At 40.3% G+C, this 27,265-nt stretch overlaps 3 protein-coding genes across 3 annotated transcripts in view; all 3 read right to left on the bottom strand.

Moving 5' to 3' along the window:
* On the bottom strand, nt 1-25,951 carry LOC125010944 (tripartite motif-containing protein 16-like). The gene is made up of 2 exons (XM_047589907.1): nt 24,235-25,951; nt 1-649 (listed from the first exon to the last, which is right to left on the bottom strand). Exon 1 carries the CDS (start codon nt 25,897-25,899, stop codon nt 24,241-24,243), a length of 1,659 nt encoding a protein of 552 aa, XP_047445863.1. The 5' UTR covers nt 25,900-25,951; the 3' UTR covers nt 1-649; nt 24,235-24,240.
* LOC125010597 lies at nt 7,080-13,908 on the bottom strand. Its single transcript, XM_047589349.1, has 2 exons — nt 12,171-13,908; nt 7,080-9,284 (listed from the first exon to the last, which is right to left on the bottom strand). Exons 1-2 carry the CDS (start codon nt 13,833-13,835, stop codon nt 7,557-7,559), a joined length of 3,393 nt encoding a protein of 1,130 aa, XP_047445305.1. The 5' UTR covers nt 13,836-13,908; the 3' UTR covers nt 7,080-7,556.
* LOC125010924 (tripartite motif-containing protein 16-like) overlaps nt 23,752-27,265 on the bottom strand; it is a 14,450-nt gene continuing 10,936 nt past the window's right edge. Inside the window, exon 2 of the mRNA XM_047589875.1 lies at nt 23,752-24,048. The gene's annotated coding sequence lies outside the window, so the exon portion shown is untranslated. The remainder of the gene's footprint in view (nt 24,049-27,265) is intronic.

Consider the following 27,265-nt stretch of genomic DNA (forward strand, 5'->3'; position numbering starts at 1 on the left):
TTCCTCTTGGTGAAAACCCTTTATTCATTATCTAAACCTTCAGTTCGTTCACACATTAAACTGGTTAAAATCAGCACAATCAGTCTGCTTCACCAAGAATCTCAGTTATGGGAAAGAACAAAAAACAATTCATTTGTTCAATAGTCACCATGATGATTCCAGTTTTATAAAACTGAATTTGTACAAATCTCTGATGTAAGTTAACAAAAACAACCAAAAACATTAATGTAAATGTAATCATAGATTTCTTTCTGTACAAAGAGATCAACAACATATCAGTGATAGAGGAAGGTCTGCTGATTCCTCTGATATGAAGTGGAAGAGAAACAACAACAAAACAAATACATAATTACAGATATTTATCAGATTTAGAGCTCAGATAAGTTTAGATTGTCATGAAAATAAAAGTCATCATGAGCAGTGATATCCTTCACGGCTAAACAGACACAGGAAAGAGCTCCACCTAACGAAAGTGATGAAACATCCAGAGAACGACTACTAAACATGTCAAGGTAGCAGCCATGATGTTTGACTGACAGCTGATCTCTGAGCAGAAACACCACAACAATGAACTCTCAGCAACAAACATGGAGAGAAAACAAGTTGATGAAGAGAAACACAGGATTTAACTCTCTGGTCCTGAAGTTACCTCTGTCTACTTCATGACAGAGGTAACTTCAGGACCAGAGAGTTAAATCTTCATCAACTCCATCAACTTGTTTTCTCTCCATCTGTGCGTTTACATGCAGAACTTAATCGAGCTATGCTCAAAATTCGTCAGTCCTTGTCCCAGTTTACATGCAGCGCAAGAAAATCAAATAACTGTTCACCTCCTCCACACTAGGTGGCGATACATGTCTTTTCAGCGGGTTAATACCAAGTTAATATGGCCTGATTTCCGGGTTGACCTATTACGTGATATAATAAACAAGAGTCGTTCATGCGGCGCACTGGCATGGTTGGATAGTAGTAAATTTTTTTAATCTCGTGCATAATGTTCGCGCTACTTCTGGTGCAGGTAAGGTCCGTTTACCGTCTTCTTCTTCTGCGACTGGCTTTCTTGAATGTTTTTGTTCCGGGGTCACACGCCAGCGCAGTGGTTGTGAAGCATGCACACACACATTATCCAACGAAAACTCCGATTCCAATCGCATTATCTGGGCGTCTGAATCTGATAATGAGAACTCTGATTTTAGTCGGAGTAACGTGTTTACATGCACTTAAGTTCTCCTGTTATAATCCGATTAAGGCAATAATTAGTTTTTTTTTTTGACGTGCATGTAAACACACTGCATGTTTGTTGCTGAGAGTTCATTGTTGTGGTGTTTCTGCTCAGAGATCAGCTGTCAGTCAAACATCATGGCTGCTACCTTGACATGTTTAATAGTTGTTCTCTGGATGTTTCACCACTTTCTTTAGGTGGAGCTCTTTCCTGTGTCTGTTTAGCCGTGAAGGATATCACTGCTCATGATGACTTTTATTTCCATGACAATCTAAACTTATCTGAGCTCTTAATGTCTGCTACATATTTGTATTGATGTATTTGTGTTGTTGTTGTTTCTCTTCCACTTCATATCAGAGGAATCAGCAGACCTTCCTCTATCACTGATATGTTGTTGATCACTTTGTACAGAAAGAAATCTATGATTACATTCACATTAATGTTTTTGGTTGTTGTTGTTAACTTGCAGTAGAGATTTGTACAAATTCATTTTCATAAAACTGGAATCATCATGGTGACTATTGATCAGATGATTTTTTTTTTGATTTTTTTTTTTCCCTCTCACAGTCTCACAATAAAGTTTTCCTGTTTGATTATGTTCACTCGGGGTAATACCACCATGAATGGGAAGAGTTGTCTGCACTGAGGGCAGCTGTGGATTTTCTTGTTGTCCTCTCCATCAAAGTGTCTTTTAATACAGTTCATGCAGTAGCTGTGTCCACAGGGAATAGTCACCGGATCCTTCAGTAGATCCAGACAGATGAAACAAGAAAAGGTTTCTCGATCCAGCTCAACTCCTTTCTGCGCCATCTCTGCTCTCAGTGTCAGTGATTATGAGTTCCTCTTTCTTAATAGTGAAACTATTCTGCGCTCTGGTATCAACGTCATGTGTTTCCGCAGTGAATGGGGCCAGTCACCTCATACACTTCACCACAGGTTGTGCAGATCTGAAGAGGAGGGAGTCAGGAAGTAGGTGAATTATCAAATTCATTCCAAGAAAAGGAGCAGCCCTTTCAATGAAGACTTAGCGAGGTAACTTCAGGATTAACCCTGGGTTTCCGGTATCACAAAGCTGGATTCATTCTTATCGAGATAAGTTACCATAGCATTACTAGAGGACAGATTACTAGAGGACCTTCATCATGAACACCCAGGTATCTGTTGCGTGACAGTTCTTGCCCACAGCTACCTCTGGTGGCCAGGCTGTGATGGTGAAATTCAAGAACTGGTGAGAAACTGCTTGGTCTGCCAAACAAGCAGTACAGAAAATTCCAGCAGTGGCACCGTTACATCCTTGGTGGTGGACAGAAAGAGTGTGACAAAGAATTCACATTGATTTTGCAGAGAAAGATGAACAGTATTATTTGGTTGTCAGATACCACTTTGAATGGCTACACTACTTCTCACAACACCATCAAAGTGCTAAGTGGTCCGCTTTCTTCATAAGGACTGCCAGAAGAGTTAGTACCAGACAATGGCTCACAGCTGGTGTCAAAAGAGTTCACTCAGTTTCTGGATAGTAATGACACCAAACACACTGCTCCACCTATCTACCTCCCAACGTCCAAATGTGCAGAGAGATCAGTACAAATCCTGAAACGGGCTCTGGTGAAGAATGTGGTGGAAACAGAGGTAAGGGCCTCAGAATTCATCAAGGGAGGAAAAAGTGCTTGGTAGAGGGAATGCAGGGAGCCTGCATTGATAGCTAGCATTGATAGCTATTTTTTAAGAACCGTATCAAGTCAATCGGTTGAAGTCCAGCGACTGGAAGTAACCCACAGCTCGCAGGATATAAACATTCCTATTGTTAAGGCAGGTATTAACACAGAGGCAGACCAAGAGAGTAGCCAGCCAAGGAGGGAGAAGATCAGTGATTGGAAACCAAGGGTAAAGTGGCCAGGCGCAGCTGAAACTAAGACGTGGGAAGACATCAATAATGATTTGGCCAGTGCGCTAGGTAAGCTCAAAATGGACGGTAGAGAATAAGTTGGAGAGGACAGGAGATATAATCTACGATTATGGTAAGGAAAGATTTGGCATTAGTGAGAAACAGAAAAAAAACAGAGGGAGGGGTAGTTAAGTCTAGGCGTCAGCAGGAAATCAATAGACTTATGCAGGAGAGGAGAATGCTTAAGAAATGTTGGAAGAAGGCCCCAGAGGAGGAGAAGAAAGACATTAATCGCTTACAGACAGGTGTGAAGGAACGGCTGGCAGCGTTAAGAAGGGCAGAGAGCATTAGGAAAAATAGGAGAAAGAAATAGCAGGCGAGAGTAGCATTCTATAGGAATCCATTTATATTTGTGAAATCGCTATTTGGTAAAGAGAAGAATGGCAACCTGATGGTGCCAAGGCAGGAACTTGAGGAGTACTTGGTGGAGGTACACAAAGATAAGGAAAGGTTTAGGAAGATGGCCCTCCCCTCTGATATTCCACCAATCGGAGAAATAGGTAGTCAGTGTGATGTTAGCCCACCAAGGTGGAAAGAGGTTCAGGAGGTGGAGAGGCGCACAAGAGCCTCTTCAGCCCCGGGACCTAATGGAATCCCATATCGGCTGTATAAAAGCGCACCAGATGTATTGAGATTTCTTTGGAAATTGATGAAGGTAGTTTGGAAGAAACAGGTCATTCCCAAAGTATGGCATAGAGCAGGGGGGATTTTCATTCCCAAAGAGAAGGGCTCAGCAGAGATAAGTCAGCTTAGACCGATCAGTTTGCTTAATGTTGAGGGGAAGGTGTTCTTCAGTGTTGTGGCACAGAGGCTGTCTGGGTACTTGAAGGAAAATGGCTTGATTGATACATCGGTGTAAAAGGCTGGAATCTCCGGCTTTTCTGGATGCTTAGAGCACACCATTATGATTTGGCACCAAATCCAGTTAGCAAAGCGAGAGAAGAGAGACCTGCATGCTGTATTTCTAGACCTGGCTAATGTGTTTGGTTCAGGTCCTCACAATATGTTATGGGAAGCTTTTGATTGTTTTAGAATCCCAGGCAGTATCAAAGACCATGATTATTCATTGATTTCAAAAGAAAAAGTATTTATTGAACCACCAAAACTCAACTTTAAATATAACTTTTTATAGCATAAATGTCACAGCCTCCGTTATCTCTCGCTGTTGCCGTGAATCGGTGGGGTATGGAGTGATATTGTAAAGAGTGTCCTCACTATTAACGCGTGAGTCATCTGGATCTTTTGCTTCTTGTCATAGACCACTTTATGGCAGAACTTTAAATGGGCAAATAAATTTGTCGCGTTGCTTTGGGGTACAGACATGATGACGCAACAAACTTTGCAAACAATCTCCTTCTGCTCCACGTCCGACAATTTGAATCCAAAATGTCTCCAAAAGACCGGAGTTGTCCTGCCTTTCTTTTCAACTAAAGGCTCCTGCTGGCTTTCCGCCATGTTGTCAATCGCTTGTTCCGCAATTGATCCACACACGTCACATGCTTGCTGGAGCTGCAGGCAACAGAGATGTTCGTGGTGCTTTCACAGCGCAGGAATCTTACAAACATGCTGTGCAGCACATTAATCGTTTTTCTATGATTACAGTGTTTTCATGACCATGAGAAGCCAAAATCGAAATCGCGATCAAAATTCTGTTCAGATTGTCCAGCCCTACTATGTAGCCTAGATGGGTAAACTGTGGCCCAAAAAACTCACATAAGGTACCATCACCATAATGTATTTGTCTGTTTGGCATTGGGTGGGGGCCTTTGCCCGTGTAAAGCTGCGGGCCTAGCAATGCTCCTGAACTGCCCTCAAGCCAGAATGGCGGTAAGTAACATAGGTGCGAGGAAAGGAAAAATACATGGAAACATTATTTTCTCACAATGCCCCAAAAGAACATCCTCATCTACCATCCACATGTCCCTTGTAGCCTATCCCCCACCCGCACTAAACGTTTCATCAATCACTGTCGTCTGAGGAGTTTGGAAAAGAATATTGATGATGATCTGATATTTATACAACATAAACGCTGTATGTGTTTCAGGAAAAATACAGTGTCTCAGTTATACTCTCATTACAACATAAACTAATCCATCAGATTCTAGTGAGATCCTGGAATTAAGACAGAAGTCAATATTTTAATTCCTCTTGGTGAAAACCCTTTATTCATTATGTAAAACTTCAGCTTGTTCACATATTAAACAGTTACAAATCAACACAATCAATCTGTTTCATCAAGAATCTCAGTTATGGGAAAGAACAAAAAAACAATTCATTTGATCAATAGTCATCATGATACCAGTTTTGTGAAACTGACTTTGTACAAATCTCTAATGTAAGTTAACAAAAACAACCAAACACATTAATGTTAATTTAATCATAGATTTCTTTGAGTACAAAGTGATCAACAACATATCAGTGAGTCTCTGAGAAGAAACACCACAACAATGAACTCTCAGCAACAAACATGGAGAGAAAACCAGTTGATGAAGAGAAACACGGGATTTAACTCTCTGGTCCTGAAGTTACCTCTGTCTACTTCATTTTAACCAACTTAGCAGTTGATCCAAACATAAAGTTCAGCATAGAGCGGCTGAGTGAATGTGGTCTGGACTCTTTGGAGGAGAGTCATGGTTTCAGAGACGCTGTAGAAGGACAGAATACCTGCTCTGTGATCCAGGTACACTCCTACTCTGGAGGAAGGAGGAGCTGAGATGGGAATTTGCATGTTGTTGTACCAAAATGTAAATCTGCGGAAGATATACTCTAATAACCAACATTTGTCCTCACATCCAAATCCACTTTCGTTCGTTGCTCTGCTGTTCTTGTTCTTGTATGTAACTGCTATATCAACTGCTTGTCCTCTCCACTCCACCTCCCAGTAACAACGTCCAGTCAGACTACACACCCACACACATATTGCCAGCTACACATTACACAAATTCCATTACAATTTAAATACTTAGAATAAAAATAAATTAGGTTCGCCAATGACTCGTCTTTGGAGGTTGAAAAGAGCCGACATTGAAAACACTCAACTCCATACGTACTATATAACAGGAAAACAAACATACTATATACATGATATTTACATAATTATAACTCAACACCATACGTCCTAAAGTTACCTCTGGCTGCTTCAGCTCAGTCAACTCAACACTTGTGTCATTCCAACCATAGAACCAGATTCCAGCATAGAGCAGCTGAGTGAATGTGGTCTGAACTCTGTGGAGGAGAGTCATGGTTTTAGAGATGTTGTAGAAGGACAGAATACCTGCTCTGTGATCCAGGTACACTCCTGTGGAGGAAGGAAGACCCGAGACAGGAATTTGGATGTTGTTGTGCATAAATAAAGAAATGTAACAATCAAATAGACCATTTACCCTTTATGTAGGATCATAGATTCGGGTTACTTGGCAGTGGGTGGCTCACCATCTACTGGAAACTCAGGATCCATGCTGAATTTCATCTCCAGCAAAAAACCTGAACTGACCATTTTGGTGAACATTGTTCTTATTCAAGGCCACAACTTCTCCTAAACATGGCGACTCTTTTCTGAATCTCAAACTTCTGTTCAGTTGGTGAAACAGGAAATCAGTGGTCAGTTTACTGTCAATACCACTGGAGAGCGGAAGCAATTAACAAAAGTAAAGATGCAAGGAAATGACTTTGATACGGCAAAATAAAAGCATCAACTTAAAACTCTGATGAATTAGTTAAGTTGTTTAAAAGTAAATTTCTATGTTAACCCATTTTATTCAGCTGAGTTACTCAGTATGTCCAGAAACTTTAACAGACTCTAATGTTTGCAAAAAAACGATATAATTGACAGTAAAAGCAGTTGAAGTTACCCTCATTAAATTCACTGTATTTTCTCCATCAGATTAAAGTGAGATCCTACAATGCAGACAGAAGTCAGTATTTTATTTATACCAACAACAACCAAAAACATTAATGTAAATGTAATCTTAGATTTCTTTCTGTACAAAGTGATCAACAACATATCAGTGATAGAGGAAGGTCTGCTGATTCCTCTGATATGAAGTGGAAGAGAAACAACATCAACACAAATACATCAATACAAATATTCATCAGACATTTAGAGCTCAGACAAGTTTAGATTGTCATAGAAATAAAAGTCATCATGAGCAGTGATATCCTCCATGGCTAAACAGACACAGGAAAGAGCTCCACCTAAAGAAAGTGATGAAACATCCAGAGAACAACTATTAAACATGTCAAGGTAGCAGCCATAATGTTTGACTGACAGCTGATCTCTGAGCAGAAACACCACAACAATGAACTCTCAGCAACAAACATGGAGAGAAAACAAGTTGATGAAGAGAAACACAGGGTTTAACTCTCTGGTCCTGAAGTTACCTCTGTCTACTTCATTTTAATCAACTCAGCACTGGATCCCCAATAAATCCTGAGTCCAGCATAGAGCGGCTGAGTGAATGTGGTCTTGACTCTGTGGAGGAGAGTCATGGTTTCACAGATGCTGTAGAAGGACAGAATACCTGCTCTGTGATCCAGGTACACTCCTACTCTGGAGGAACAAGACCCTGAGACAGGAGTTTGGATGTTGTTGTACACAAATGTAGAAATTCCAAGGAAATACTCTAATGTCCAAGATTTGTCATTGTATCCAAATCCATGCTCATTCTCTGCTCTGCTGATATTCTTGTATGTTACTGCTACACCAACTCTTCCTCCCCACTCCACCTCCCAGTAACAACGTCCAGTCAGACTCTCTCTACTCAGGACCTGAGACCAATCAGTGAATCTGTCTGGATGATCAGGATAAGACTGTTGAAACATGAATGTTGCTTTTCTGTTCCACTCAGACAGTACCAGTTGTCTGTTTGCTGTATTTGGATCCAGTGTGATTTCAAATGAATACTTTAAGAATTCTTCTCTGGTCTTTGGCTCTGGTTGTGACAGTAAAACATCCACTTCAGTCACTGTCAGTGAGATGTTTGTCCTTGTCTCTCTCAGAATGTCCTCTAGTTTCTTTCTGAACTCTGTCACAGCTGTTTTCACGTCATCAAAGTACCTCAGAGGACGGATATTGATGTTGGATGAGTGTGTAGATTGACTGAGTGTTGACAGTGAGGGGTAGTTGTGAAGAAACTGGTTGTGATCCTGTGTGTCTGAGAGTTGCTTCAGCTCAGCGTCTTCCCTCTTCAGCTCAGTAATCTCCTGCTCCAGCTTCTCCTGAACCTCTTTGACTCGACTCTCTTCAGTTTCCTGCTGGGATCTGACCTGCTGCTCCACATCAGGGCTTCTTTCCTGGAGGAGACGGATCATCTCAGTGAGCATCTCCCGACTGTCCTTCACTGTTTTATCAGCAGAATGAGCGATGGCCTTCAGCTCCTGTTGAAGCAGCTTGACATCTTTCTCTTTGTCCTGGATCATCTGCTGGATGTTTTGTCGTCTCACCTCCACCTCTCTCTGCCTCTCAGTCCTTTCTGCTGCAGCTGAGACTGTGTCGTGGCCTTTATGTTCATCCACAGAGCAGAGATAACAGATACTCTGCTGATCAGTACGACAGAACATTTTCATCACCTCATCATGACGAGAGCAGATGTTCTCCTGGAGCTTCTTGGAGGGATCCACCAGCTTGTGTTTTTTAAATGTAAGTGACTGATAGTGAGGTTCAAGGTGTTTCTCACAGTAAGATGCCAAACAGACTAAACAGGACTTGAAGGCTTTCAGTTTTCTTCCAGTACAGACATCACAGGTCACATCTTCAGGTCCAGCATAGCAGTGATCATCAGGAGCAGCTTGGAGTCCAGTCTTCTTCAGCTGCTCCACTAGAACTGCTAACATGTTGTTTTTCACCAGGACAGGCCTCGATGGGAAGAGTTGTCTGCACTCAGGACAGCTGTGAATTATCTTCTTGTCCTCTTCATCAAAGTGTCTTTCAATACAGTTCATGCAGTAGCTGTGTCCACAGGGAATAGCCACTGGATCCTTCAGTAAATCCAGACAGATGGAACAAGAAAAGGTTTCTCGATCCAGTTCAACTCCTTTGTGCGCCATCTCTGCTCTCAGTGTCAGTGACTCTTTGAGTTTCTTTTCCTTAGAAGTGAAACTATGCTGAGCTCTGATCTAAACGTCATGTGTTTGTACAGTGAATGGGGCCAGCCAGCTCTTACACTTCACCACATGTTATACAGATCTAAAGGGGAGGGAACCAGGAACTAAGTGAATAATCACATTCATTCCAAGAGGAGGAGCAGCCCTGTCAGTCAAAGGTTATTTCCTCATTTGCAGTGAAGACCGGGTTAAATCCTGCTCCCTGTTTGTATTCATTTCATTATCATTTAATAGTTAAAATAACAGTTTTTATGTGCTTATTTAACTCGTATATCCTGATTTTGTCTCCTGCAGTATGAACTGAGCTGCAGAGTCATGTTCATCACTATGAGTGAGCCCTTCCACTCTGTCATTTGGTTCTAAAATACAGATTATAGATGTGTAAACATGATGTAATGCTTAGTGAAGGAAAATGTATATAAATAACTGAGTTTTTTGCAATGTTAGAAGGATTCTATCTGGAGACTCTGCCTGTTCAGCTCAAAGTTTGACAGTACATCCATAAACCTTCAGAGTCTTTCTGAAATAAACAATATTTGCAAAAAACACAAACATCAGTCAAAGACGTGGCTGCAGATGAACTTGAATCTGATCAAAACTCTCACTTCAGAAAAGGAAAAGACTTATTCCTTCACTGGAAGAACATCAGGAGAATCATTTCAGCTGAAGTAAAGACCTTTTAGACACATTTTATATGACCAGTCAAGAAAAAAAGCTTTGAAGCAATCTGTCTGTGCTTTATAAAATAATAATTCATTGATACACAGGACGAGATGTTACAATCCCTTGTGCCATGATCTAAGGCAAAACTCCCTTAGAAGCCAGGTCCAACTGGACAACCAACCAGCAGACCAGTGGTCAGCTACTAACTATGTCAGAAATGAGATACAATTAGCCTAGCCTCAGAAATAAAACACCAGCTAATTAGCCGAGACACCAGAAGTAGGAAAGAGAGAAGATAGGAATGCAACTGCACTCAGACGAGGACATCTCATCCTTCTGCCTATGTCAGAAACGATACATAATATACATACATACATATACATAATATAATCATTTGTTTGCTGAGGAGCACCATTTGGATGCCTCTTGATCTGATATTTATACAACATAAACTCTGTATGTGTTTCAGGAAAAAGACAGTGTCTCAATTATACTCTCATCAATTTCACTGTATTTTCTCCATCAGATTCTAGTGAGATCCTGGAATGAAGTCAATATTTTATTTCCTCTTGGTGAAAACTCTTCATTAATTGTGTAGAGAATCTCATTTATGGGAAAGATCAAACACCAATTAATGTGATCAATGGTGGACCATTGAACTAAAACATCCAAAGTCTTATGAATTACTTTCATGGCAAATCAGCCGCAATATCTCAATAAATGGATAAACCCAGAGGCAGATTATAACTCGTGGCTTGAACCTGAACATTTGGACTGCCAGAACATGTGCATCTTTGACCTCTCCTTCATTACAATCAACATTATACATCATAAGGGCTTCAAAAAACCCATTATTGCCTCCACCGTTTCTGTTCTATGGAAAAGTCTAGAGACCACAATTTCCCAGCTCTGTTGGTTCTTCCCAGTCTGGCACAATCCTGAATTTTTAAATAACAAAGTCCCTCGTTATCTCAGCACTTGGGAGCAGAAAGGAATCACTCACCTCCATCACCTCTTCCAGGTAAACCTACTTGTGAAACACACCAATTTATTTGAGACTTTTCAAATAGGAAATGGAAACTTCCTCCAATACCTACAGGTGACAAAGACAACCAAGAAGAAAATACCAATGCTCCAGAATACTATACAGTCTCTGGGATTTGACACCAACATCAAAAAAACTCACCAAAAAAAGACAAAAACCCTCTCTATGATATTTAAATTACTATTGACCACCCACTCTATACATCTAACAATATCAAAATGGGAAACAGATCTGTTGCTGTCCACCAAATTCGATTTCTGGACCCAGATCTGCCAAAATACATTTAAAATGAACCAAACTGGAATTTATTGCTGATCCAGTTCAAAGTATTTCACAGATCACACACAACTCAATACAACATGCATAGAATGGGCTTCTCCCAATCAGACATATGCATACAATGCACCCAAAACAATTCAGATTCCTATCTACACCCTCTCTGGCTCTGTTCTCCAGTGCAGCACTTCTGGACTTTAGCAACACAGAAACTCTCCTTAATGTTGGACTGCAGAATCTCTTTAACCCCTAACTTTGCCTTATTGGTGATCAGACCACAACCACAGCTGTTTAGTTTACATTGTCATCATGAGCAGTGATACCCTACACGGCTAAACAGACACAAGAAAGAGCTCCACCTAAAGAAAGTGATGAAACATCCAGAGAACAACTATTAAACATGTCAAGGTAGAAGCCACAATGTTTGACTGACAGCTGATCTCTGTTCAGAAACACCACAACAATGAACTCTCAGTAACAAACATGTAGAGAAAACAAGTTGATGAAGAGAAACACAGGATTTAACTCTCTGGTCCTTTAGTTACCTCTATTAACTCTCTAAGACTAAAATATCTCTCTGCACATAAAAAAAGCTTATGGTATTTGAATTAACATAACTGACCGATGGACATATTTCAAAATTTGGTTGAATACTCAGAAGTTGCACTTTCTGGAAAAAAAAAAACAACTGCCATTATGATAATGATGGCACATGGTTGGGGAGCACCTGGGAGCTCCTGGAAGAGAGAGTGGTTTGGAAGAATTTGTTGGTAAAAACAAGTTAGTTATGACCTTGAGATGTTACAAAGGTCTTCCAGACAAAGGCACAACTTCCCAGTGTTCAGCTACACTTTGAATATTGTCAATAGCAGAAACCATTGAGAGTTACGGCAATTCAAATACTGTGTTCTTTAACAGATCGGTTTCAAAGGGTTAATTAACTCAGCACTTGATAAGCAAACATAGATTCCAGCATAGAGCGGCTGAGTGAATGTGGTCTGGACTCTGTGGAGGAGAGTCATGGTTTCAGAGACGCTGTAGAAGGACAGAATACCTGCTCTGTGATCCAGGTACACTCCGACTCTGGAGGAAGGAGGAGCTGAGACGGGAGTCTGGATTTTGTTGTGCCAAAATGTAGAACTGTCTGTGGACCAATATAATACCCAAGATTTGTCATTATATCCAAATCCACTTTCATTCCCTGCTCTGCTGATATTCTTGTATGTGACTCCTATGCCAACTCTTCCTGTCCTCTCCACCTCCCAGTAATAACGTCTAGTCAGACTCTCTCTACTCAAGACTTGACGACAATCAGTGAATCTGTCTGGATGATCAGAATAATACTGTTGCAACATGAATGTTACTTTCCTGTTCTTCTCAGTCAGTACCAGATCTCTGTGTGCTGTGTTTGGATCCAGTGTGATTTCAAATGAATACTTTAAGAATTCATCTCTGGTCTTTGGCTCTGGTTGTGGCAGTAAAACATCCACTTCAGTCACTGTCAGTGAGATGTTTGTCCTTGTCTCTCTCAGAATGTCCTCTAGTTTCTTTCTGAGCTCTGTCACAGCTGCTTTCACGTCATCAAAGTTCCTCAGAGGACAGATACTGATGCTGGATGAGTGTGTAGATTGACTCAGTTTTGACGGTGAGGGGTAGTTGTGTAGAAACTGGTTGTGATCCTGTGTGTCTGAGAGTTGCTTCAGCTCAGCATCTTCCCTCTTCAGCTCAGTGATCTCCTGCACCAGTTTCTCATGAACCTCTTTGACTCGACTCTCTTCAATTTCCTGCTGGGATCTGACCTGCTGCTCCACATCAGAGCTTCTTTCCTGGAGGAGATGGATCATCTCAGTGAAGATCTCCTGACTGTCCTTCACTGTTTTATCAGCAGAGTGAGCGATGGCCTTCAGCTCCTGTTGAAGCAGCTTGACATCTTTCTCTTTGTCCTGGATCATCTGCTGGATGTTTTGTCGTCTCCCCTCCACCTCTCTCTGCCTCTCACTCCTTTCTGCTGCAGCTGAGACTGTGTCGTGGCCTTTATGTTCATCCACAGAGCAGAGATAACAGATACTCTGCTGATCAGTACGACAAAACATCTTCATCACCTCATCATGACTAGAGCAGATGTTCTCCTGGAGCTTCTTGGAGGGATCCACCAGCTTGTGTTGTTTAAATGTAGGTGACTTATAGTGAGGTTCAAGATGTTTCTCACAGTAAGATGCCAGACAGAATAAACAGGACTTGAAGGCTTTCAGTTTTCTTCCAGTGCAGACATCACAGGCCACATCTTCAGGTCCAGCATAGCAGTGATCATCAGGAGCAGCTTGGAGTCCAGTCTTCTTCAGCTGCTCCACTAAAGCTGCTAACATGGTGTTTTTCACCAGGACAGGCCTCGATGGGAAGAGTTGTCTGCACTCAGGACAGCTGTAGATTTTCTTCTTGTCCTCTTCATCAAAGTGTTGTTTAATACAGTTCATGCAGTAGCTGTGTCCACAGGGAATAGTCACCGGATCCTTCAGTAGATCCAGACAGATGGAACAAGAAAAGGTTTCTTGATCCAGTTCAACTCCTTTCTGCGCCATCTCTGCTCTCAGTGTCAGTGACTCTGTGAGTTTCTTTTTCTGAGAAGTGAAACTACTGTGAGCTCTGATCTCAACGTCATTTGTTTCCGCAGTGAATGGGGCCAGTCAGCTCTTACACTTATCACATGTTGTGCAGATCTGAAGGGGAGGGAACCAGGAAGTAGGGGGAAGTGTCACATTCATTCCAGGAGGAGGAGCAACCCTGTCAATTCAATTTATTTCCTCATTGTCAGTGACAACCGGGTTAATTCCTGCTCCCTGTTTTTATTTATTTCATTGTTTAATAGATGAAATAAAATTCTGCATTCCAGGATTTGGTGTTTCTTCCAGAATTCTTCTGATTTCAGCTTATAACTTCATCACTGACTTGACTAGTTTTTTCATTTAATAATTTCTGTAGCAGGACTGTAGGAGTGATGTATTTTGTTCTTGTTTCCATCGTCTGAAAAAAATTAGAGCCTTGTTTTGTACGCACACAGAGAAAGATTAACAGTATTATTTGGTTGTCATAGATAGCCATTAAAAGTGGTTAGAGATTTTTCCAATGTCCTACACTACTTGTCACAACACCATCAAAGTGCTGAGTGGTCCGCTCTCTTCATATGGACTGACAGAAGAGTTAGTACCAGACAATGGCCCACAGCTGGTGTCAAAAGAGTTCACTCAGTTTCTGGATAGTAATGACACCAAACACGCTGCTGTACCTACCTGCCACCCAACATTCAAACATGCATCAGAGAGATCAGTACAGTACAGATAAAACACAACTAAAAGGCACAAATGGTTTGGATTTTTGATAAAGCCTGATGCATCTTTTGTGTTGGATTGTGTTTTCTTGAAAGAACTGTTATTTTTCTAAAAGGGGAGGAATGTCACCACCATCTGGTAAATATTGGCCGTTGCAGTTGTGTGGTTACATTTTGGTTGAGCAACTCACAACATAAAGAATTCTGAACCCCCCAGCACTTTTTGTTGAGTCCATGGAAGTCTAGGGCTCAACAAAAAGGTCCAGGAGAATTTCTTTTTCTTAGATCCTAAACTAGTTTGAGCTGTAATTTAATGAGACTCTTTCAGTTGTTACACGTCACCACATGTTGATCACACCCATCGTCAACTTGCAGATCTGAAGAAGAGGCAACACAGAAATGTGTGGACAGTGGATGAACAGGAATGAGGTTTATCTGGCTTTGATTCATTTCAAGACAACAAGCAACACTGTGAATTAAAGTTTGTTTCCTTACTAACAATAAAATCTAATGTTATAGTGTTCAAATGAGGATCTAAATGTAAGAAACAAACTATTGTGGGATGAGCAACTAAAAAGTCAACATTAATAAAACTTACTGGAACAGCACTATCTTACTAGAGAAAGATAAATAAAGATAATCCATCTGAAGAAAACAGTCACCAGATGAATCAAAAAAAAGTAAAAGAGGAAAAAAGTACTCAAGGCACACAGACACCAGGAGATTTACAGAGATGTTGGAAACACAGATGAGTAAGAGGAAGGAAAACAGGTGGTGAACGGACTGACAAAGACAGAGGAAGAGACGAGACTATATATATGAAAGCTGACGAGCAGGAAATAAAACAGTGAAATACAAAGGAACAACACATTACAAAATAAAACAGGAGGACAAACTTAAAAGTCCAAAACTATGAAGCCTGAGTAAATCCTGCTCCCCATTTTCATATATTTATTCATTCAGTCATGAAATAATTAGCCCCTGATTTGATTTCATATATTCCTAAGTCTTCCTCAAATTAATTTCAGTTTTCTTTTATTAGTTAACAAGTCTAAGTACAGTATTTCGTCTCCCTGGTATAACCAAGATGATTGCAGTGGATTACATTAAATAAGATTTCTTAATGGGATCCCCATTAGCTGATGTGATATACATCAACAATTCTTCCTTACGCTGTGTCTTAGATATGTAAGGCCTTACTGTCCCGTGGGAAGACAGAGATGAGGCAAGAGAGCTAGGTATACAGAGATGGCGTCAGAAGATGAGCAGCGAGACTTGAGCACCTGTGTGCAGCCAGTGGAGGTCGGTTGCCGTAGATTTGTTGCAAAATCCACCATTATCCTCCTGTGTGCTGGGCATTCACGGGAAAGAACAGAGGGTTGCAGTAAAGAACATGTCCCTGGCAGCGGAGCCAGCAAGTGAGTGGCTGGGGCTAAGGAGGAAATACGCTAGCTGGGAAGCATGCTAAAGGTAAGGCTAGCTGAGTAGGTTTAGTAGTTAGTAGTTGTAGTAGGGCTAAGCTAATCTCTCGGTTGAAAGTCACACGGTTGCGTGGTGGCTGCATTGAGGGGGGTGACTCCAGGCCACTGGAGCTCACTGTATAGCCTTCTTGAGGTATCGTCGGCCTAACTTAACGAAATAACGGTGAAGGGAGGTGCCCACTTGAAAACCCCTATGTGCTGCATACTGCCTACTGCTGTTGGCTAGACTAGTGAGCTGGTGTCTTTTAGGGTTTTCCTTCCGTTGTTAGGCAGAGGGGGAAGTGTTAGTTTAAGTGTAGTTGCATGTCCCATCACTTCTTACCTGCTGCTGTTGGCTAGGCTAGTTATCTGGTGTCTTCTTGTTGGTTGGTAGCTGACTGCTAGCTTTCTGGTCAGTTTTCAGTTGGACTGGGTTTCTTAATGTGTTTTGCCTCGGATCATGGCACAAGGGATTGTAACATCTTATCCTGTGTATTAAATAATGTGAGTAGGAATAGAGTTTCATTCTACTATAGCTCTGTAGAGCACTGCTTGTTGTTTTAACTTTGTTTAAGCTCTTGTAATTGCAAATTTATCACTAATTGCATGCATGTCTAGTGGGGTAAGTATGAATGCTGAGTGTCTGCTTATACAGACAATCAGGAATATTTTTATTATGGATGTCTTTTACAAATGAGAGATTCTTTTAACCTTTCATCTACTTTAAGCCAGTTAAGCCTTCCATTAGCTTTTCCTAAGTCATTTTTGTTGTTCCTGACCACAACATCACACAGTAATCTTACTGTGACCAAAATCTGCAGGACTAGTTTGTATGATTAGAAAGTGATAGCATCTCTTAATTATGAAAATGTTTAATCTTTTGCACCAGTAGGTCTATACGCCTTGACAAAGTCCCATGTATGGTTACACCCGGCAGTTTAGTTTTCTGTACTCAGTGCAGTATCTTTGAGCATTAATTTCATCCCAGGGCTGGAGCTTAGAAAGTGTTTTGACCCAAAGAGAATGCCCTTGGTCTTAGAAATGTTAACAAGTTTGTTGTTGGTGATCCAGTCAAATACATTTTGCAGTTCTTTGAGGACAGATGTGATTTCCTCCACTGTGGATGCTGACATGTAAAGTGTTGAATCATCTTCATACATTACCATTCTAGATTTAGTACAGGCAAGTGGGAGATAATTTTTAAATATGGAGAACAGCAAAGGCCCAAGTGATGAGCCTTGCCCGATTCCACATGGTAAATGTCATGCGTGTGAGAGGCTGCCATTAAAGAAGACCCTTTGTGTTTTATTCATTATGTAGCTCCCCGCCCATTCTCAGACTGACTGAGTAAAGCCATAACACTTCAGTTTTTACAACAGCAATCTATGATCGCTGACATCGAAGGTAGCGCTGGAATCCAATAGTGCTGCTGCAACCATATTTTGTTGGTCACGGTCACTCAACCAATTGTTTGTCATCTGTGATAGTCCTGTACTTGTTGAGTGCCCTTCCCAGGAAGCGTTCTGATGAACATGTAGTAACTTATTAAGTCATTAAAAAATTAAGTCTAATAACTGCATTGGCAATACGGGGCACCACTTACAGATGAAAAGTACACTGTAAGAATTAAGCAATTAATTTTGGGTCAGTATTAATTATTAGTAATTAATCAGTGTCATCATATCTGATGCGTCAGCTCTGAGTACAGTGATCATCTGATCCAGCTCATAAGGACCTTTCTGACAAAAACTTAAGTGAAATATATGGTTTATTTACATGAACGTGAATAATGAAGAGTAAACAATATGATAAATAACATAACAATTGGAGTAATAGAAAATTATGAGAATAAAAGGATGAGTTTTACTGAGTAATATGAGGATGCACACGCAACCTAATTTCCTAAATTAAAGATTGTGCGAACAGATTTAAGGTTTGTTTATATTTATCACACGCACATCAACTCTGCTCAAAGATGAATTTACTTATGTCGGTCGAAAATATCTACCAAAATATCATCAATGCGTGACTGTCTTGACAGTTAAAACTAAATTCACCATGAACTTTGAAAAAGTTGTGCATTCAATGTGGCAAGAAAAATTAAAGAATAAAACTTAAACACACCAATAGGCGAGCAACAAAAACATCATCATATCAGAAACAGACTAACTAGAACTGAGAGAGAACTGGAAAAGAAGAGAACAACTGAAAGACTGACAGAGAACCGAACTGAAAAGGAAATGAACTAAGAAAGAAGTGAGCTAAGACTGGCCAGATGCTAATTTATCACACCACTTCTCTCTAGGGTGTGTCCCTTTGTTGCAAAACTGGTCTTCCCGGCTTTGGGAAGATTTACATATGATCACTTTGATTTCAAGAGCATTAAATAATGGTTGTACTTCTCACGATGTCAAACTCAGAATTAAGATGAGAGACATAAAAACATAAACTTTCAATAAAACCTCATGTCAGTGTAATTTTTATTATTATTTTTTTTTTTATGTGCCTGAAAGAGTGGCTGCATGTTGCCAGTAGCTCCATGATGTCAACCTTTTTAGGTTAATGCTTCATGATTCTTCGGATGGATAAACACCATGCGCCATGATCCATGCTGCTGTTGCTATTCAACGGGCCAAACAACCACATCACCTTGGAAACAGTTTTACCAACAATTTCTTTTTTTTTTGTTCATAATGCTAATTCTGTACATTTTTTGATCACACGGTTTAATTTATTTTGTTATTTTTATTTTACTTTAATCTCATTTTATTTTTTTCCATCGTTCTTGTGGTTTTTATGAGTGTTTACTTTTATGTGCAAGAAGCTACCATGACAAAGTAATTTCCCTTGTGGATCATTAAAGTCTGTCTAAGTCTAAAACACATTATCAGAAACATTATACATAATAGTAACCTACGCTAATTAATATCACAGAGAAGGAAAGGTAGATTATATTCGGGCTATACTAACCAGTCTTGCTTTGTAAAAGATAAATGTAAAAAGCAATATTACCCTCGAGGGTGTGCTTTAACGTCATTTGAGCACGACGGAAGTTCCCCTCGGGGGTAATATTGCGATTATGCAACAATTAACAACAAAATAAAGCGTATAATTAAATATATATTCATGTTGGACATTTTGCTCTCAAAATTTAATTTTTTTTTTTCAAGTGTGCTTCCCGTTTCCATGAAAATAAATGGGGTCTGACTAATAACTGGAACACATCAGTCACATCAGTAGACTCCTATGTGTAATGGAACCTAATTCACCACTACAGCAAATAATCCGAACTTTAGTAACGACCTCGCAGAAGAAATGATTTTCTAGTCCCAGATGAGTGAACTCTGAGCTGACGTTCATTTTTTAACATGGTCTCGGACTTTACCGAACTAAATCAATAATGCATAAATGAGCAAAAAATGCTTACTTTTACACCTGACTGCTGTTGAGGAGGAATTTAGCCCTGCTTTCCTCTCCTCTCCGGGTCCGTTGATGTGAGGAATAAAGAGACGAGAGAATGACATCCAGTACGAGTATTTATTCACAGTCTGCAGAGTGTGGAGACCACAGTACATACAAAGATATGAGTCTGGATCTGAGTTGCCTTCGCGGGGGCAGTTCTTTTCTATTCCTACAGTCTAGGGTGTTTGTCTACTCCTGATAGGCTCATCTACTTCTCCTCTTTGACACACTTTCTCTGTTAGATTGTGGTCCGGTGCATCCTGCTCCCCCCGCGAGACATCTTCAGAAAATACATGGTGACCTTTAAGTACAAGTTGTTCTCAATACAATCATATCATTCGGCCTTCCAGTGTTTTCCACTTCTGCACACAGTACATGTTCAGTGTATTCTGTTCCATTGATTATGTCCCATATATTGCATATTGAATCACTTCTGGTAATTAAACCTGATTATTAAGGCACTCATAAGCACGCATACATTTTACTGTTCCCACACTGCCCAAGACGTGATGATCTGGCCGTGGTCCGTTAATTCCTGGGCAATTCCAGTTGATTTAGCTCTTCATCCGAAATAGGCACAAATCTTTCTTTTTTGGGGGTTATTCTCATCCTCCCCCAACCATTCATTGAAACTGAGACCACCAAATAAATCGAAATTAACAACAAACCGATCCATTTTGTAACCGTGGCGGAGCAATATTTCTTGTGATGAGTCAGCCGTGATTTGCGCACGTTCTAAATGTCTTATTGACCAATCAGATTGCTTGGTCGGAACTACTTGTTGTATAATTTATTAGCCAATCCGTGCCTGTCCGAAATGAGGGTCAATTACCTACCAGATTCTGAAGGGGGTGGGACTAAAAAAAAGAGAGGGAACGAGGCTCGTGCTAGTAACGGAGAGAAACGGAGAAAGAGAGTGACATCTCCACGGAAAGGTAGTTGTAAGCCATTTTTGAAACCGTTTAAACTTACTGTGGTTGCTAAAACCTTAAACCGGAGGGTTTGTTTGTGTGTTACTGGTACCAAATGTAAAAGTGAGCCGAGTTCAGAGCTGATCCAGCCGGGAATTGCACTGAATGTCCGCAATGCCATTATTGTTGAGTATAGAGCTAGAGTTAGCCGTGTCCCGCTAACTGGGGGAAGGAGACCGCATTTGTGTGAGGGAGAAATACTTTGCGCCGAGTTTCCTGAGTGAGTATGGGCATTATTCAAACTGGTGACAATATGAAAATGTATGAGAACGAACAGTGAGTTTATTAGTGTCTTAAATTTATGCTTAGTGAACCTACACACTCACATGTCTACAGGCCTGCCTGCTGCTGTAGATATCTCCATTCATCTTACTCCTCTGGACCGAGGGTTTGAGGAAACTGGTTGTCCGTGAGTACTGAGAAACACTTTCACAAGGACACATGAGCTTCAACCCAACATGCGCCCCAACAATATGGTGCCATAACTGAGTTACAAAACCCCGGGTATTTTTTTATTTTATTCAATGGACTCAAAGGGTCACCAGGTAAAAGTAAAGGGTGATGCCCATGATTTCTTTTTGTGTAATAAACATCTTGTTGTTGCAATGGGTATTTGCAGTCACAATATGTATTTTGAATGTGGTGTTATTTGGGCTATAGTGTGTTAAGGGTACATGCATGGGAGTATTAAAGCTCACAATAACAATATAGCTGTAATAAGCTAACCAGGCCTCTCTGCATCCCAGGCAGAGTCATATGCTCTAGTTTAAGTAAACGCATTATAAGATTAATATTTTTAGTAGACTCCCTCCAATTCAGCTCCCATGCTAAAGGTGTCATCAGGTATAAGGGGCTTTACCATGATAATTCTCTAACACATATAAAACAAGCTACATATAAAAACTTATTTAGTTGCTTTTGGAAAAATAACATTGTATATGTTTGAAAATATTTTTTTCTCAAAGAATTCTCTTTTAACAGTTCATAAGCTAACTGGTAGACTGTTGTAACTAGTAAAGGCAGCATGAGTATTCCTGGATAGTGGATTTACCGTAGCCTCTTTACAATATTGTGGCAGCTGCTACTAGCTTCAACAATTTCATATCTAAATAGTCATTTCCTGATGGCTTATGCATAGTAAAAAGTGTTGTACTTCCTCTTCTGTGACTTTTCAGAATTCAGAATAGTGACTCTCACCTTTAAGTCTTTAACCTTGTATTGATGAATATGGTGGTTCACTGTGAACTAATTAGCTCAATAAAGTTAAAATTATTGATTACAGTAATCTAATGTGAAGACACAGAGGATCGCGTTAATGTTTCACCACCTTTAACAGACTAAAGCTTTCTGACTTTATGTTTCTTTAAGTTGTATCTGATGTCCCTCTATCAAAGTCCTTCTTTGCAGCTTTCATAGGTCAGTGTTTACAGACATACGGTCATTTAAACTTGATGCTGTGGAGCAGAAAACCCCCGACTCTTAAACTACTCACTTATTCCTGTTTCATTTTCCAGTTTTTGAGACTTTGTCGTAAAAAACAAACAAAAAGAAAACACAAAACTCTGTACTTTGAGGTGATTTGAGATAAAAACTGTCTCAGATAAAATATTTTACTACATATTACTTATTAAAACTCATTAGTTCAACATGTGCCTCATCGACTGTGAGAGAAATCCTGAAATGAAGACCAAATAGAATAATTCATATGGAGTGAAAAAACATTTTTATTATATATTTAAATCTTTACATTCTTCACAGATCATCATGATAACTACAGTTCTAATAAACCTCATGGTTTGCAAAGTTTTTATACAGTTCATGCAGTAGCTGTGTCCACAGGGAATAGTCACTGGATCCTTCAGTAGATCCAGACAGATGGAACAAGAAAAGCTTTCTTGATCCAGTTCAACTCCTTTCTGCACCATCTCTGCTCTCAGTGTCAGTGACTCAGTGAGTTTCTCTTTCTTAGAAGTTAAACTATTCTGAGCTCTGATCTAAAAGTCGTGATTTTGTAGAGTGAATGGGGCCAGTCAGCTCTTACACTTTTCCAAATGTTATACAGATCTAAAGTGAAGGGAACCAGGAAATAAATGGACAGAGTGGAGCTGCTGTGTCTGAGAGCAGGAAGTAGAATGAAGACATTCAGACTCTGATGATGAATTCTTCTCTAATGTCTGTGTTCAGAGATTGTGTTTTCGGTGTCCTGTTCTTTAAAAATGTGATATGGTAAAAAAGACATCATGGTTTTTTTATTTCAAAGCAGAAACAGACAAACACTCCACACAAGCATTATTACAGTATTACAGTATTATTACCTTTTTAAACTGTGATCTGACCTTAAACTGTGTGAGCAGGAGAGTATCTTTAAATCACTCTGATCTGGTTCTGGTGCTGCTTTCAAGTCAAAGGATAAGATAGTACTTTATTGATCCCCATTGCATCTGAACAGGTATTGGCCAAGCAAATAGTTGTACATGAGTACTCTGGTTCTGATCCAGCAGTTGGTAAAGATCCATGAGAGGCAGCAGCTGTTATAGTTTCAAGTGTGACACAAATGATGTCGGAGTTTATTTACATGCAGAGAAACTGAGCTTTGATCTAAAGTTCTGGCCGGGGACGAATGTGGAGACGCATTTTAATGCCAGGTGTGAACACAGGTATTTAAAGATGGACACTTGAGATCAGATTGTCCAGGAGGGATTCTGCTGCAAGGTCTGAACAGGGACTGTGTCTCCTGGAATCAGATAGTGATTTCTTGGGGGACAGTTCAAACTAAACGGCTGAAAAACGTTTGTTTTATTGTAGAGCTTCTAATTAAACCGCTACAAGTAAAATATCACATCAGTGTATTTTATCGATACAAGTGTGAATGCAGACCGATTCAAATTGAAAATAAAATGTCCACAGCAAGTTCTTCTAGACATTTGATTTGATCTTTACTCCGTTCGTGTTCATTCCTTCTCTCCACTATATCCCTGTCAGCAGGATGAAGGCGTCCTCTTGTGTTGAGGATCAGTTTTCAGGTTCCAGTTGTTGACCTGACGTGTCAAAACTTCACTGAGCCTTCAGCAGCTTAAACAGAATCATTAAAGAGACTCAAACATCTGGAATATCACACTGAGTCACTTTATCCACAGGAGTCTCAGCATTCAGGACACAGGGCAAAGATGGGAGAGAAGGGTTTCTACTTAAAAAACATCATAAATGCCCTAAAACACTTGAATAACTATACCTGTGATAGTTCCATGAATAAAACACAAACTTGAATGAGTTCTTTAAAAACTTCTTTATTGACTAATTAATGATCACAATGATTTGTTTTTAAAAAAAAAAAAAAAAATTACATGAATCGAAACAACATTTGATCTGACAAACAAATAAGTGTGAATATGTGTTAATAGAGTGATTAAAAACATATCAGTGAAGTTAAGAGAAACAACAACAACACAAACACATCAATACAAATATTCATCGGACATTTAGAGCTCAGACAAGTTTAGATTGTCATGGAAATAAAAGTCATCATGAGCAATGATATCCTTCACGGCTAAACAGACACAGGAAAGAGCTCCACCTAAAGAAAGTGATGAAACATCCAGAGAACAACTATTAAACATGTCAAGGTAGAAGCAACAATGTTTGACTGACAGCTGATCTCTGAACAGAAACACCACAACAATGAACTCTCAGCAACAAACATGGAGAGAAAACAAGTTGATGAAGAGAAACACAGGATTTAACTCTCTGGTCCTGAAGTTACCTCTGTCTACTTCATTTTAATCAACTCAGCACTTGAGAACAAACCAACCCAGAGTCCAGCATAGAGCGGCTGAGTGAATGTGGTCTGGACTCTGTGGAGGAGAGTCATGGTTTCAGAGACGCTGTAGAAAGACAGAATACCTGCTCTGTGATCCAGGTACACTCCTATTATGGAGGAACGAGGACCAGAGATGGAGGTTTTGATGTTGTTGTACCAAAATGCACTGGTGAGGAAATACTCTGATGCCCAAGACTTGTCATTACGTCCAAATTCACTTTCTTTTCCTGATCTGCTGATATTCTTGTATGTGACTGCTACACCAACAATCCCACTCCTATCCACCTCCCAGTAACAACGTCCAGTCAGACTCTCTCTACTCAGGACCTGATAACAATCAGTGAATCTTTCTGGATGATCAGGATAAGACTGTTGTAATAATATGAATGTTGCTTTTCTGTTTCCCTCAGTCAGTCCCAGATTTATGTGTGCTGTGTTTGGATCCAGTGTGATTTCACATGAATATTTTAAGAATTCATCTCTGGTCTTCGGTTCTGGTTGTGACAGTACAACATCCACTTCAGTCACTGTCATTGAGATGTTTGTCCTTGTCTCTCTCAGAACGTCCTCTAGTTTCTTTCTGAGCTCTGTCACAGCTGCTTTCACGTCCTCAAAGTTTCTCAGAGGACGGATATTGATGCTGGATGAGTGTGTAGATTGACTGAGTAGTGACGGTGACGGGTAGTTGTGTAGAATCTGGTTGTGATCCTCTGTGTCTGAGAGTTGCTTCAGCTCAGCGTCTTTCCTCTTCAGCTCAGTGATCTCCTGCTCCAGCTTCTCCTGAACCTCTTTGACTCGACTCTCTTCAGTTTCCTGCTGGGATCTGACCTGCTGCTCCACATCAGAGCTGCTTTTGTGGAGGAGACGGATCATCTCAGTGAACATCTCCTGACTGTCCTTCACTGTTTTATCAGCAGAGTGAGCGATGGCCTTCAGCTCCTGTTGAAGCAGCTTCACATCTTTCTCTTTGTCCTGGATCATCTGCTGGATGTTTTGTCGTCTCACCTCCACCTCTCTCTGCCTCTTAGTCCTTTCTGCTGCAGCTGAGACTGTGTCGTGGCCTTTATGTTCCTCCACAGAGCAGAGATAACAGATACTCTGCTGATCATTACGACAGAACATCTTCATCACCTCATCATGACGAGAGCAGATGTTCTCCTGGAGATTCTTGGAGGGATCCACCAGCTTGTGTTTCTTTAAAGGAGCTGCATCATAATGAGGCTGAAGGTGTTTCTCACAGTAAGATGCCAGACAGAATAAACAGGACTTGAAGGCTTTCAGTTTTCTTCCAGTGCAGACATCACAGGCCACATCTTCAGGTCCAGCATAGCAGTGATCAGCAGGAGCAGCTTGGAGTCCAGTCTTCTTAAGCTGCTCCACTAAAGCTGCTAACATGGTGCTTTTCACCAGGACAGGCCTCGATGGGAAGAGTTGTCTGCACTCAGGACAGCTGTGGGTTTTCTTCTTTTCCTCTTCATCAAAGTGTGTTTTAATACAGTTCATGCAGTAGCTGTGTCCACAGGGAATAGTCACCGGATCCTTCAGTAGATCCAGACAGATGGAACAAGAAAAGGTTTCTCGATCCAGCTCAGTTCCTTTTTGAGCCATCTCTGCTCACAGTGTCAGTGAATGGAAGCTTGTGTTCTTTACAGACTTTACAGTTGAGCAATGTGATTTTGAGGAAGAAGCGAGAGGCGTCATAAGGCTCTTATTTCTGGAAGGGGAGTGACTTGAAACTATCTGACTATTAAAACATAAAACAATAAAGTTTTATTCCCCCTGCACATATAAAAACAGCACAAAGTACAAAACAGTATACACAGTTAAGTTCTAAAGTTCATTTTCCTTCTCATAGTTCAAATCAGTTTTATAAAGACAGTTTTACTCAAAATCACACATATTAACAAATCACTGAAAGGATAACATTACTTTTCAATCTATCTCTAAATCAGAAGTGAATTGTAAGGCGTTTGCTTACAAAGTGACATGTTTTCAAATGTAATTACAGACATTGAGTGCAGTGGTGTTAAATATTTAGAGACATTTATTGAGCTCTGAAGTTCAGCGTCAGCACTGATTCATGTTCAATAACTTCTAAAGAGTCAAATGTTTTGAAAAAGAATAGCGTATTCTGATGTTTGCTCTTAGTTTGGTCATGGTTGTGTGAATTTTCAGTCCATTATATATTGGTTGATTTGTTGCAGTGTTGCACAGGCGCTTCTACTTTGGAGATTTTTGGTCTTTTATTGTCCCACATCCAACAAAGTAGCTAAAATGATCCAGATGTGGATACAACAGCACCTTTCAGTGACAGTCCCCACAGAGTCCAGACTCCCTTCCCTGAACCAAACCAGCCCTGCACATTAATTTGTGCAGACGCTTGCTGTTCTTGTCTGTCAGGCTGCCACACCAACAGACGACAGCATATGTACAGCAGGTACAGCATTTCACTACTACACATAAAACGATTTCAGCCTTCATAGAAAGTGGAGCTTTACTCTGTCCCTTTTTAAACAAGACATCACAGTTGGTTGGCCAGTCCAGTCTGTCATCAAGGTGGTCACCCAGGTACCTGTAAGTTCCAACCATGTCTGTCTCCTTCAATCTATGCCGCCTCACCTGAGAGAGTCAAATCTGTCAATGTTGTTTTCGTGGCTCTCTCAACAACCCTCTCAATCATCTCCTCAATGGACATCAAAGCTAAGTGCTGGAGTCTGCTTTTGCCCGTGGTCTTTCTCAGCCAAGTATGTTTAGCTTACAGGCAGTATTAGTCTTACACCTTGGATTTAACATCAACACATATGCCTAATAAAAGCTTAACAACAACACAAAACAGCTCCAATATAAACTGTCGACAGTGGTTTATTGACAACGTGTACTATTAGCTGCCAGCGAGAGATTGAAGAAAAAGTTATCCAACTCCTACTTAACAATAATAACAGTAAAAATTAGGCCTGTTGCTAATGACTATAAT

Source organism: Mugil cephalus, chromosome 7 (assembly GCF_022458985.1).
Source record: "Mugil cephalus isolate CIBA_MC_2020 chromosome 7, CIBA_Mcephalus_1.1, whole genome shotgun sequence".
NCBI classification, from domain to species: Eukaryota; Metazoa; Chordata; class Actinopteri; order Mugiliformes; family Mugilidae; genus Mugil; species Mugil cephalus.

Coding starts and splice junctions, on each gene's coding strand:
- LOC125010944 (XM_047589907.1), bottom strand. CDS start 25,899: ATGGCTCAAAAAGGAACTGAGCTGGATCGAGAAACCTTTTCTTGTTCC.
- LOC125010597 (XM_047589349.1), bottom strand. CDS start 13,835: ATGGCGCAGAAAGGAGTTGAACTGGATCAAGAAACCTTTTCTTGTTCC. Junction 9,285..12,170: donor ACCCTTTGAAACCGATCTGT/TAAAGAACACAG, acceptor CATGACGTTTAG/ATCAGAGCTCAGCATAGTTT.